This window comes from Acanthochromis polyacanthus, chromosome 22 (assembly GCF_021347895.1).
Source record: "Acanthochromis polyacanthus isolate Apoly-LR-REF ecotype Palm Island chromosome 22, KAUST_Apoly_ChrSc, whole genome shotgun sequence".
Classification (NCBI taxonomy): Eukaryota; Metazoa; Chordata; class Actinopteri; family Pomacentridae; genus Acanthochromis; species Acanthochromis polyacanthus.
Window position 1 is genome coordinate 17,829,070 of NC_067134.1, and position 12,475 is coordinate 17,841,544.

Sequence of the window (12,475 nt, forward strand, 5' to 3'; positions counted from 1 at the left end):
AGCACCCTGGTGTATGTATTCGGCGGTCTTCCTTCACCTCAAGGAAGAGGGACACTCGTTTCAGGACAGGGAGGACAGATGGTTTGAGAGGAGTGAAAGAAGCAGTCTCTGAACGGAGGGGTGGTTTACAATCGGGTCCTTTCAAAACTCCCCAAAAGAACTACTCGGGGCTTTGTGAATAATGTTTGGGACGTGGTCACTAGTTGGCATGGCTCTCAGATTTAATGGAATGGCCATAAGCATGATTTAATTTGAATATTGGAGGTCACTTCTCATCAAATTTTTATGCAATAATCTGCCTTTTCTGCACCAGTTTGTGCGGGGAAAGACCTTATTTATGTAAAAGGAAAACGGAAAACCCAGGCACCATGTGACATTTTAAAACTCTAAAGGGATCAACATTCCTCTGATTAAGACATAACACTACTGGTCATAGGACACACAGGTGAGCTGGAAAAACTCTTAAGCCAGCATCCGACTTTAGAGGTTTCAGTGACGCAAAAAGCACTAAAAAGATGAAGACGTGTGAATACGTAGTTCGGTTGCACTGTATTTTACAGGTAGAGGACTACACTGAGTTTGTTTAAAACTTTGTGAAAAATATGTACCTGATATTTAGTGTAGACAGGCATTTATTGTTCCAGACTTAAAATGAGGCAATGTAAGCTAATAAAACCTTTTATTGAAAGTGCTTTGGAATGTACACTTTAAGAAAAAAAGAAAATGGAAAATAAAGTTTGCATCCTACATTCCTCCACTTTCAGTTTTTCTCTTCAATAAGCAGGATTTGAATTTTTTCAGTCTTTTTTTAAGAAAACTCAAAGAAACAAAAGCAAATTTATCCTCTTCAGAAACAACCCTCTGGGTATATATTACAACCTGCCAGAGTACTATTTACACATCATACAAAAGGAACACCGATAAAAGCTGCGCGTCGTCTGTCCCCGCTGTTTCTGCAACTAGTCCAAACACATCACTGACGCCGGAGCTCCAGCTCAACATTAGAGCCGAACAGAAAATCAAGTGAGAGCTGAGCGACCTGCTCGGCATCAATCAACCCCGAGTCCCAGTCCACCAAGAGTCAACTAGAGATCGCCCTCAACCACATGTTGACCGACAGCAGCTGGGAATGGATTCATTGTCGAGTAGAATTTAAAACGGATTTAGAATTGGCCAAGAGCCAGTTAGTGTCCAACCTCAGAGGCAAACTACTCGACTCTGTGCTTGTAAAACCAGCAGAGGCCCTGAGTAAAGTTCCAACCGAGCGAGATGGAGAGGACGTAGATGAGGCCAAGCAGAGCGAAGGGGTAGAGCAGCACCACGGTGTTCTTCAGGAAAGGTAGAGCTGGGAGGATTAAAAGAGAGGACGGTGTTATAGCTCTCTAGAGTCACACATGAGCTAGTAGCTTAATGGGGTCAATCCTACTTTACCACTAAATGGAAGCACAACCTCCAGCTAATAAAAGTGCAGATTACTGAACAACCACATCCCACTGGTTTCCACCTGTGAATGTACCCACCTCGACTTCAGTTTCAGCATAAAATACTACACCTGAACCGTTCATTTTCAGTGTATTCAAAATTCTCTACCAGTAAACATGCACTCACAGATTCAATGTTTAGGCTCTAGTACACTTATGTCAACAACTTCAGGGGATGTTTCAATTAATGCATGTTTTGGCCACTAGATGGTAGCAACATGTCACAAAAAATGCCATTTTGAACTGACATGAAGTGTTAAGTGACATTCATTTATTCAGAAACTATATATTGACCACGGAAATGCTCTTTTTAAAGAAACAACAAAAACTGAGACCAAGGTGTCAGTGTATTTTGATGTATAGGACACGTACCATTGTAGCCCAAGAAGGTGATATAAAGATAATAACCAATGGCGATCAGCCACAAAGTGTTCCCGACAAAGTATCCCACGAACCATTCTGAATTTATCACCACAATATCTGAAAAACACACAACGAAAATGGTGCATCAACTGTTTATAAAATCAACAAACATTTTAAATAATTAATGGCATAAAACAAAAACACTACACAATAAAGTGGTAGAACTAACTAACCGGACCACATTTAATGCCTTGAATGGGCTATGTTCATTTTAAACACACCAATGACGCTCGCACAGAAACACAAACTACTCACGGTTGATGAAGAAAAGCTGCAGGAAGTGCAGGATGACGAGAAGCGGGTAGAACGCATTGAGGTGAACATCAAACGCGTAGCCCCACTCAACGTCAAAGCTTCTGCTGGGTTGTTTTAGCAGGTATTTGTTGCTGAACACCCTGGAAAAGAAAAATCAGATTTTTTTTTCACATGCACGGCCAACCTCAGAGTTTAATTTTAATATCGACGACTCAAAAACATGCGACTACTCACCACATAAAGGTTGATATGAGCAGACCGACTCCTATACAGTCAACAAAGACCACCCACAGCAGCAGTTTCAGAGTCTCCACAACTCCCATGTCCAGCACAAGACCGAAGCCTATTGTTGACACTGCACAATGATAAAAGGAGTGGTCTGTTGTCATATTCAAGGCAAGAATTTAATCAGAAAGGCCAAAACGATAAGAGGTGAATGTTCAAAATCCAAAACAGAGGCATGATAATGAATGAAAATTTGACTAAAATGTGTTTACTGACAATTAAAGAGGCAAGCAAATCATACAAAACTGAGTACAGACTTACCACACAGCCAGATGCTGAGCAGGACCAAAAAGGCAGGATCGTCCCTGGCCCACTGGTCCTTGGTCTGTTTCCTGTAGTGGAAGTTGCGGTACACCCTCTGTGGTGACGTAAACAAGTAAAGCATCTGCCACAGGGCGAATTCAAAGTCCATCTGTCTGAAGTGGAGCAGCCGCCGCAGGTACTTGTAGCGTTTGGCACCTGCTGTGTGGCGAGCAGCATCCCTGGAGCTGAGGGCGCCGTTGCTGTTCGGCGAGGTGGTCGGCAACATGGTGCTGAAAATGGAATTAAAAGGGCGCATGAAAAGGACATGCAGTAAATGCGTGAACACAATAACTCAAACTTCATCCAAACACAGTGTTTTATGCATTATTTAAGACTGGAAATGATACGTTTTAACAACTGATGCCTGTTTCTTGTTTTAAATGTTTAATTCTGCTTGGTCGTGAAGCCTCCCGACTACAGCTGATGGTGGACAAAATCATTTAAAAAACACTCCAATGCTATTTTTTTTTAGTTTTACAGCACCTTATATGCTATGTTTGGTGAATTAGCTAAATAAAGCCCATATCAGTAATGCACTCTTTTCAGTTAATTCAATAGCATTTGAACATGCTGACTTCATAACTGAATCAGTACCTTGCTCACTTTTAGAAATATATATTTACTATAGTATCACTAATCTGAATCTTAGTTATTTCATGTTTACAACAAGTCATACAGTCCACCTCAAAACTTTAGAAAATAGCATTTTAAATGTGTCATATATGTACTCTGTAGGATGCAATCACTGATGATGCTAATTTTGCTGAACAAAAACGGCTTAAAAAGGGACAACACAGAAACCGAGGATGAAACTGCAAACGTACAGCCTACATAGTGACAAAGTTAATTAAACAACTAAAAAATATGCTAAAACTTCGTATATACGCTAATTGAATATCTTATTTACAACAAGATATCTGTCACAACCTCAACAAACACTGATGTATTTAATTTCCTTGTTAGTAGACGCTGGGGTTGCTACCAGATACAGTTAGCTTGTTGCTAACTAGTTCAATAAATTCTGAAGGCCCGTTCAGGCGTGTCTGGAAAAAAATGAACGTAAACGCTGCAGTGATAGTTTAATATTAAGTAGACAAACTGTATTTTAACTGTAAAGAATATTTACCTGTTTTAGCCGTACTCCTTCACAGGAGAAAGCACCAACTCTTACTCGTTTCTGTAGGTGTTTGTAGACGCTTCCTGAACTGTCGCAAAAACGCACACGTAGAAACTTCCGGTAAACGCGCGGTGACTAATGGGAAATGTGGTCCGAGGGTTGGGGAAAGAAAGAAAGAAAGAAAGAAAGAAAGAAAGAAAGAAAGAAAGAAAGAAAGAAAGAAAGAAAGAAAGAAAGAAAGAAAGAAACTTTACTTAAGTCTTAATTATGAACCAAAATAATGTATTAATGCAGATAAGACCTCGTTGCACTACAAATTAAAGAACTTAATCTATCTAAAACAAATATTAAGGCTAAGACTCTACAGCAATATTAATTATGAGGAATAACGTGATTAACTACAGCAAAAAACACACCAGCAAATACACAACAAAACAATGAAAACAGCAAATCCAAGGAATCCCTAGAAAGTTTTATTTTTTAGTTTTGATTCTTATTTCATACGGCCTTTAAAAAATGCTATGTTCTCCTGTGAAGTGTTCTTATCCATCCGGAAAACAAATAAACCAGGCACTGATTGTGAAAGATTAACAAAATAAGTTTTCTAGAAATACAGAAAAATAACAAAACACTCAATAAAGATAGTATATATTAGTTCTGCATGTAAATTTTTTAAAATTAAATAAAGTAAAATAGATCAGACAGTTTCACGCCCGTGTTGGAGAGTTTTGTTTATTTCACTGACATGTTAATATAAGTTTAAAAAAAATGTTGAGACCTCATTTGAAACGGAAGACGAACTCTGTGCTACTTCCGCTAACGCCATAACTGTTTCATTAGTGGTGTAACTAAGATCACCGCTGTTCTGGTCCAGAAGGCCAAATAGCGAAAGGTAAGAACCACACACATACTGTGCACATCGGAAGGCGACAGAACCTACATGTTATTTAATTGCACTGCCGATAAAAATGAGACTTTTGACGGTATAACCTCCGTTACCTTCTAACATCATGCAGTGTCCGTGTCCTTGAGTAGCATTCTGAGCTAGCGCTGTTAGCCTGCAAGCAAGGAGTCCTCACTGGAAGGTTCGTGCTGCTTGTTAGCCTCTATTCTCGTCCACATTACTGATAACCTGTGTGTTTTCTTAACATTTTGGAATGTCCGGATGTGTTAGAAACTCTTCTTTTCTCTCTTCGTTAGTTCCGTGGAACATTAACTGCGCATTTGAAGGCGAGCTACACTTGTTATTGTTGACAGCTACCAAGCTGGCTAGCAGTAGCTATTGAGTCTCTGGTCATGGACACTGACGGGAGTTTGTTAGCTAGACTAGAACTTATTATTATTTAACAACTGTGCAAAAATTGATCTCTGTCAAAGGTACTGACGAGGCTCCAGTCATTTCTGAAGTTGTCCCATTGTAATTATAAGAAACTCCAGTCAGTGCCCCAGATTTGTATTTAATAAGTTGTTATGCATTTCACATTCCAGTTGAGTAACTCAGGTTGAAATACTTCATCATATTTTCTCTCTAGTTAACCTTGTGGGTTGTCAAACACCATTAGTACAACTTTTGACTCTATTAATGTTTACAGTGTGGTGCTGCACATTCTATAATTGTCAGTGATTGCAGGTTCAAACCCTTTTAAGAGGGCTGTAGTGCAGAGATTATGTTGTGACAACATGACTGAAGAGCTGCAGCGATGCTTCCTTGGTTAATGTCAAACATGCACCTATTGCTAAACATACTTTTGGTAGTTGTAGTACTGCAAAACAGTTAGTTGGAAAGAATATCGGTAACTATTTTAGCAATTAGGTCATTATTTGTTTAAGTTGTTATTTGCTCGGGCTGCTCAGCGACGTAGTGGTTAGCACTTTCGTCTTGCAGCAAGAAGATCCCTGGTTCGAATCCCGAGATGGACTAAGGATCTTTCTACATGGAGTTTGCATGTTCTCCCTGAGCATGCGTGGGTTTCCTCCGGGCGCTCCGGCTTCCTCCCACAGTCCAAAAACATGCTGAGGTTAATTGATCACTCTAAATTGCCCGTAGGTGTGAATGTGAGTGTAATTGTTTGTCTGTATATGTAGCCCTGCGACAGACTGGCGACCTGTCTAGGGTGTCCCCTGCCTTCGCCCGAATCAGCTGGGATAGGCTCCAGCACCCCCTGCGACCCTAGTGAGGATAAAGCGGTGTACAGAGGATGGATGGATGGATGTTATTTGCTCTATGAAAGGCATTCGCCCCAGCCTCTCAAATGTGATTTCTGGGTCTTCTCTGTTTGACTCTAGAAAATTGTAATGTATGCATTCATCTGCACTGTGGTGTTTTATAGACTAAATAATTAATCAATAAGGAGTTGGCAATTTCATTGTGAATTTAGTTTTTGAGAAGTAATTGTAATAGCTGTATTTGTTGTTTCAGGTGTAGTTATTTAGTTTCTTTGTGTTTGCACACTCTGGAGAAAGCACAAGCTGACTCACTTTGGTGTGTTTTTGTTTATGCCTCTAACCCACTGCTTTTTCTTTTCAAATCCACCTTGACTGACTATGCCTGATTTATTTTTAATTTCGTTCCCTTTCATGAGCTCCTGTCAGTCTTCTCTATTATAGATGTTGGGTAATTGAAGATTTGGTGCCCAAGAACCAACTCAGATTTTTTTATTACCTTTAGTATGTAGCATTTCAGAGTAAAGTAATTGCTTATCTTTTCTCACAGAGTCATGTTGCGACTGCCGACCGTCGGCCGAGCGCTCACTGGAGCCGCCAAGGGCAGCTTGGCTTCTTCTAACCCAGGTAAGACCAGTGTGTGTCGGAAAATACATGTAGTGTAGCAGAACATTTTAGAATTCCTAATCTGACCCAAGTATTTTTATTTTTGGGGGGATTCTTGTTGCAATATGTTAAATGCTGCACATACTGTATGTATTTTTTATAGCTTCTAGCATAAAACAGTGTGTTTTGCTGAAGATTTACCAAATGTAACACTTTCTTTAACATTTATGTCTGCAATAGATATTTCAACATATATTAGGTTGGTTTTAGCTGAGGTAATTTCAATAATGTTATCCTTTTTGTGTGTAATTTCAGTGCGTACTACAGTACGTGCTGCCAGCAACATGGTGGAAGTGTTTGTTGATGGGAAACCAGTGGAGGTAGAGCCTGGAACTACTGTGTTGCAGGTAAGATGCAGCTGCTCATTTTACTGCAAACTAATGTTCCATATGGTTCCTTCATGTTGTAGTATTTTGGTGTTTTAATGTGGATTAGGTGAAAGTTAGTGAATCAGAGCAAGCGTGGTATTTTGAGGTCTTGGAGCCTACTTTTATCTTGTTGTGATTTTGGCATTTAACAGGTATAATGCATCTGTCGGGATACATGCAGAATCAACTTTGATCTTGACAGTTAGATAACTTCGCGTTATTCAGGAATCCCATAGGTTGCTAGCTATTATTTATTTCTCAGAGTGCAGTAGACGATTTAGAAATCACTTCAGCTTCATAGATTTCAATCTTTCTATCAAAAACCACAATAGATATTCAGCTGGTGTCATCTTGTCCCCTCAGGCCTGTGAGAAGGTAGGAATTCAGATCCCCAGGTTCTGTTACCACGAGCGCCTCTCGGTGGCAGGAAACTGCCGTATGTGTCTGGTGGAGATTGAGAAAGCTCCAAAGGTAACAGACATTTATTGAAAGAGTGTTAAACAAAACATCATCAACTGAGATATGACTTCTAACTTCAGCACAAAAATTACTGTAAATACTTGAGTATTAATGTCTTGTTAATGCATGTGTGCTGTCATGTGCCTTTAGCCGGTAGCAGCCTGCGCCATGCCCGTCATGAAAGGTTGGAACATCCTCACCAACTCGGAGAAGACACGCAAAGCCAGGTACGTTTGGTCACTGTGTGGTTCTGTGCAATGAAAATTCAAACTGTAGGCAAGCTTTTATAATGACAACTTAAACATGATTGTTTCATCATCAGAGAGGGAGTGATGGAGTTCCTCTTGGCCAACCACCCGCTGGATTGCCCTATTTGTGATCAGGGAGGAGAGTGTGACCTGCAGGTAACCTCGTCCAAAGCAATTCCAGTTCTGGCAGTCATTTCACGCAGGCTACAAAGAACAAGTGAAATTTTGAGGTGCTGTGTTTGATGCCCTTATGTTTGCTGACGCACCAGCTCAGTAAATGGGAAGCCCTGACAGAAAACTCATCTCCGTTCTCAGGATCAGTCCATGCAGTTTGGTTCAGACCGCAGCCGGTTCTCAGAAGCAAAGAGAGCCGTTGAGGACAAAAACATCGGGCCTCTCATCAAAACCATCATGACTCGCTGTATCCAGTGCACACGCTGCGTCCGGTATGCCTGCCATAGACATCCGTGTTAGATGGAATGCTTTAATCTTACATAATGTGATGCCCTTCTGTGTTTGTTTTCTGTAGTTTTGCCAGTGAGATCGCTGGAGTTGAAGACTTGGGAACAACAGGAAGAGGAAACAATTTGCAGATTGGAACTTACGTGGAAAAGATGTTCATGTCAGAGCTGTCGGGCAACGTCATCGACGTGTGTCCTGTCGGAGCGCTCACCTCCAAACCGTATGCTTTCACCGCACGACCATGGGAGACCAGGTAGGAAAGGGTTTGATGCGAGCAACAGGAAGGGTTTTGAACCAAACAATTACCGGTACTGTTGCTTGCATCAGCTAGATAAGGCGGTACAGTAACAGTAAGGGAGATCATGTTTGTGCCGTACTGTTCTCTTTAGTTTCGCTTTCTGTTGTTTTTGCAGAAAAACCGAATCCATCGATGTGTTGGATGCTGTCGGCAGCAACATCGTCGTGAGCACAAGAGGAGGGGAGGTGATGAGGGTGATGCCCAGGCTGAACGAAGACGTCAATGAAGAGTGGATCTCTGATAAGACCAGGTCAGAGGCAAATAGACCCAAACCAGAAAACATGACCTTCTACAGATGTAGGTAGAATTTATAAAAGTAACATCTGTGTCACTATATAATTAATTGGCTCAATTAAGTCAATTCCACACAAAATGTTTCATCCTCTGCTGCGTGGCTTGACTAAAATGTGCATTTGCAGGTTTGCATATGACGGTCTGAAGAGGCAAAGGTTGACCCAACCACTGGTGAAGGACAATTCAGGTCAGCTGACACCGACCACCTGGGAGGAAGCTCTCACTCGTGTAGCCGGAGCTGTAAGTGTTTGCTTCTGCTGCAGCAAAACAAGCTCATTATTTGACTGAGGTTCTGTTAGTGATGTCACACTTGCATTTATGTGCACGTACAGCTGCAGAGCGTGCAGAGCAACGACGTCGCAGCCATAGCAGGAGGGATGGCGGACGCTGAAACTCTCATCTCCCTCAAAGATCTCCTCAACAGACTCAACTCTGAAAACCTCTGCACTGAGGAGCTCTTCCCGATGGCAGGAGCCGGGTAAGGAAGGCTCCGTTTCCCTGTCGTTTCTCAGCTGTATGGCTTCATGAGCTGACATTTTTCTTCTTGCTCTCTGCAGCACTGACCTGCGCTCCAACTACCTGCTGAACTCCCGCATTGCCGGCATCGAGGACAGCGACCTGCTGCTGCTTGTTGGAACGAATCCGCGATATGAAGCACCTCTGTTCAACGCTAGAATCCGCAAGAGGTGAACCTAAACATCACACTGCATGTAGTCACCTGCTTGCCTGTTATTTTAGCTGTAACTGAATGTGTAACTTGCCTCTATTTCCTGTTTCCTTGTCAGCTGGCTCCATAATGAGCTGCGTGTCGCCATGGTGGGCCACAATGTCGACCTGAGCTACACATACGACCACCTGGGAGAGGAGACTTCAGTACTGAAGGAGCTGGCTAACGGCACACACCCCTTCTGCCAGGTAGTGGACACACATCAGCGTGGATGAAGCTCTTTCCAGAGAATTTTTTTTCCCAGAAAGCAGCATTTTTCTTTCCTCACCCACAGGTCCTTGCATCCGCTAAGCATCCGGTGGTGGTTGTCGGCAGCAGCGCTCTGCAGAGAGAAGACGGAGCTGCCATTTTCAGCTCCGTCTCCGCCATCGCTCAGAATGCCAGGACTAGCAGTGGAGTTGGGGAGGGCTGGAAGGTCCTCAATGTTCTGCACAGGTACCAACTTGGCAAATTAGGTGACGTTTCTTGCAGATTTCCGTTGCTTGTGATCAAATTTTTGCTCCTATAGTGTAGATCGACGGATTTGCCAAAGATTTCTGTATCATTGGAAATGGATTTGTCTCTTTCTCATGTTTTCTTGTTGCTGGTCTTTCTGCGTGCGTGAACAGAGTGGCCAGTCAGGTGGCTGCGCTGGATCTCGGGTACAAGGCCGGCGTGGACGCCATCAGGAATAATCCACCCAAAGTCTTGTTCCTGCTGGGAGCTGATGCCGGCTGCATCACCAGAGCCGACCTGCCTAAAAACAGCCTCATCATCTACCAGGGTACGCACACACATAGAGACACACACTTAACGGACACCACGACAGACTTTTTTCTGTATAGAGGAACTTTTGGCACCATCCAGCCAGTTAAGAAAAATCACCAGTGCCAAAATTAGAAGAATAAGAATCTTTTTTTTCAATTGGCTTTTCATTTATTTGAGCAGAATGCACATTTTGAAGTATCAAACAGTTGGAAATAATGGAAAGTAAAGCGACACGGACTCATTCTCTTGACTGCATGTGGACTGGTCTTCATTCTAAGCTTGACAAAAACCTGTCGTTGCTATTTTGTGTCTCCCTAGGTCATCACGGTGACGTAGGAGCACCAATGGCAGACATCATCCTCCCTGGCGCTGCATACACAGAGAAAAATGCCACCTATGTCAACACTGAAGGGAGAAGCCAACACACTAAGGTGGCTGTCACACCTCCTGGGATGGCCAGAGAGGACTGGAAGATCATCAGAGCTGTATCTGAAGTAAGGAAACGTGCATTCACATGCTGACGTTCACACTCTGACTTCACTTTAAAGCACAGATATTGAGTGGAATGTGTTTTTGCAGCTGGCCGGTGTGACGCTGCCCTACGACTCTGTGGAAGAGGTCCGATCCAGGCTAGCCGAGGTCTCTCCTAACCTGATCCGTTATGACGATGTGGAGGAGGCAAACTACTTCAAACAAGCTCACGAACTTGCTCAGGTACACAGTCGCATACAGACACAGTTTCTCTTCTTTTAGTGAGGATTCTCTGTTGACTAAACCCACTTTGTTCGTCTCAGGCTGTGAACCAGGACCTCATAGCAGCTCCTCTGGTGCCACCTCAGCTTTCAGCAAAGGACTTCTACATGACAGGTTACTTCTGATGTTTTTTAATTGATTGATTGTGATATTTATTTTGAATATGTAAAGACAAGTAACAAGAAAACAAGTAGCAAATATTATGTACGGATTGGGCCAGAAGTGGGCTTGCACCTTATAGGTATGCACTTTACGTTTTTAAAAACATTTTATTACAATTATATTGATTTGTTACAATCACATTTGTTCAATATTGTTTATGTATATTTGTTAAGCACTTTACTGGCATTTTTTTTAGCAGTGTTTAAGCTCATAAGTCCTCTTCATTTTGTTTGTCATTCCTCACAATACCAGTAAAAAAAAAAACAACATAAAAATTGAAACCAAAATTGGAAGAAATAGCTGAATAACATTTCCAAAACTTAAAAAAGGGATATGGAATACTGGTTTAGGATAATAGTTTGGATAAATTAGATCTAAACAAATCGTGAAACAACCGTAAGCCTGCTTTTGGTCCACCCTTTATACGTACATATGCATATACACAAAAAAAATCAAAAAGCAAAAGAAATATTCCACAACTCTGCAATAGGTCTATATATTTGATAAGGAGTGAGAAGAAGTAATCAAACACTAATTTAATCCCATCCCTTTTCTATAAATTATCGCTGAATCATTTCAAGTTTCCTATATATTATAAAGTTCTTTATGATTTATAAATTATGTGCAAGCATGACACACAAGGATTTTCTAATCATCAATTAGCCTTTAGCTAACACAATGTAGCATTAGAACACAGGAGTGATGGTTGCTGGAGATGCTCCTCTGTACCCCTATGTAGGTATTCCATTAAAAATCAGCCATTTCCAGCTGGAATAGTCATTTGCTACATTAACAATGTCTAGACTGTATTTCTGATTTATTTAAAGTTATCTTTATTGTATAAAACTGCTTTTCCTTTAAAAATAAGTAACCCAAACACATATATACAGACACATATTATTAGAAATACCTACCCCAAAAATGCAAATGTTCAAGTAGAAACAAATCTGAAATGTTTTCCTTTTTCCTGTCCTCAGATTCTATTAGCAGAGCTTCCCAGACCATGGCTAAATGCGTCAAAGCCGTCACAGAAGGAGCCGCCGCCGTCGACGAGCCGTCTGTCTGCTGAACACCCGCTGACAAAAACTCTCTCCTGTTCTGAAACAACACACACTTCTCTGAACAAAAACCCGGTGTCGCTCCTTTATTTAAAACCTGTCCTTGATGAATGTTGTACACAGTTGAATCGTTTTCACGCTGAGAACGACCTTTGTTGAATAAATCAGAGAAACGTATGAAATATGAATAAAACCCTACAAATGTA

General features: G+C 41.5%; 2 protein-coding genes across 2 annotated transcripts; one reads left to right on the forward strand and one right to left on the reverse strand.

The window, feature by feature from the left end:
* Positions 1-662: 662 nt before the first annotated feature.
* On the reverse strand, positions 663-4,014 carry unc50 (unc-50 homolog (C. elegans)). The gene is made up of 6 exons (XM_022210321.2): positions 3,874-4,014; positions 2,706-2,977; positions 2,394-2,514; positions 2,160-2,299; positions 1,854-1,961; positions 663-1,345 (listed from the first exon to the last, which is right to left on the reverse strand). Exons 2-6 carry the CDS (start codon positions 2,971-2,973, stop codon positions 1,209-1,211), a joined length of 774 nt encoding a protein of 257 aa, XP_022066013.1. The 5' UTR covers positions 2,974-2,977; positions 3,874-4,014; the 3' UTR covers positions 663-1,208.
* Positions 4,015-4,642: 628 nt separating this feature from the next.
* On the forward strand, positions 4,643-12,475 carry LOC110962376 (NADH-ubiquinone oxidoreductase 75 kDa subunit, mitochondrial-like). Its single transcript, XM_022210320.2, has 19 exons — positions 4,643-4,756; positions 6,578-6,654; positions 6,949-7,040; positions 7,425-7,532; positions 7,671-7,747; positions 7,843-7,924; positions 8,084-8,214; positions 8,298-8,483; positions 8,644-8,778; positions 8,948-9,062; positions 9,155-9,300; positions 9,380-9,508; positions 9,608-9,737; positions 9,824-9,984; positions 10,158-10,312; positions 10,615-10,790; positions 10,876-11,010; positions 11,091-11,163; positions 12,189-12,475. Exons 2-19 carry the CDS (start codon positions 6,582-6,584, stop codon positions 12,278-12,280), a joined length of 2,196 nt encoding a protein of 731 aa, XP_022066012.2. The 5' UTR covers positions 4,643-4,756; positions 6,578-6,581; the 3' UTR covers positions 12,281-12,475.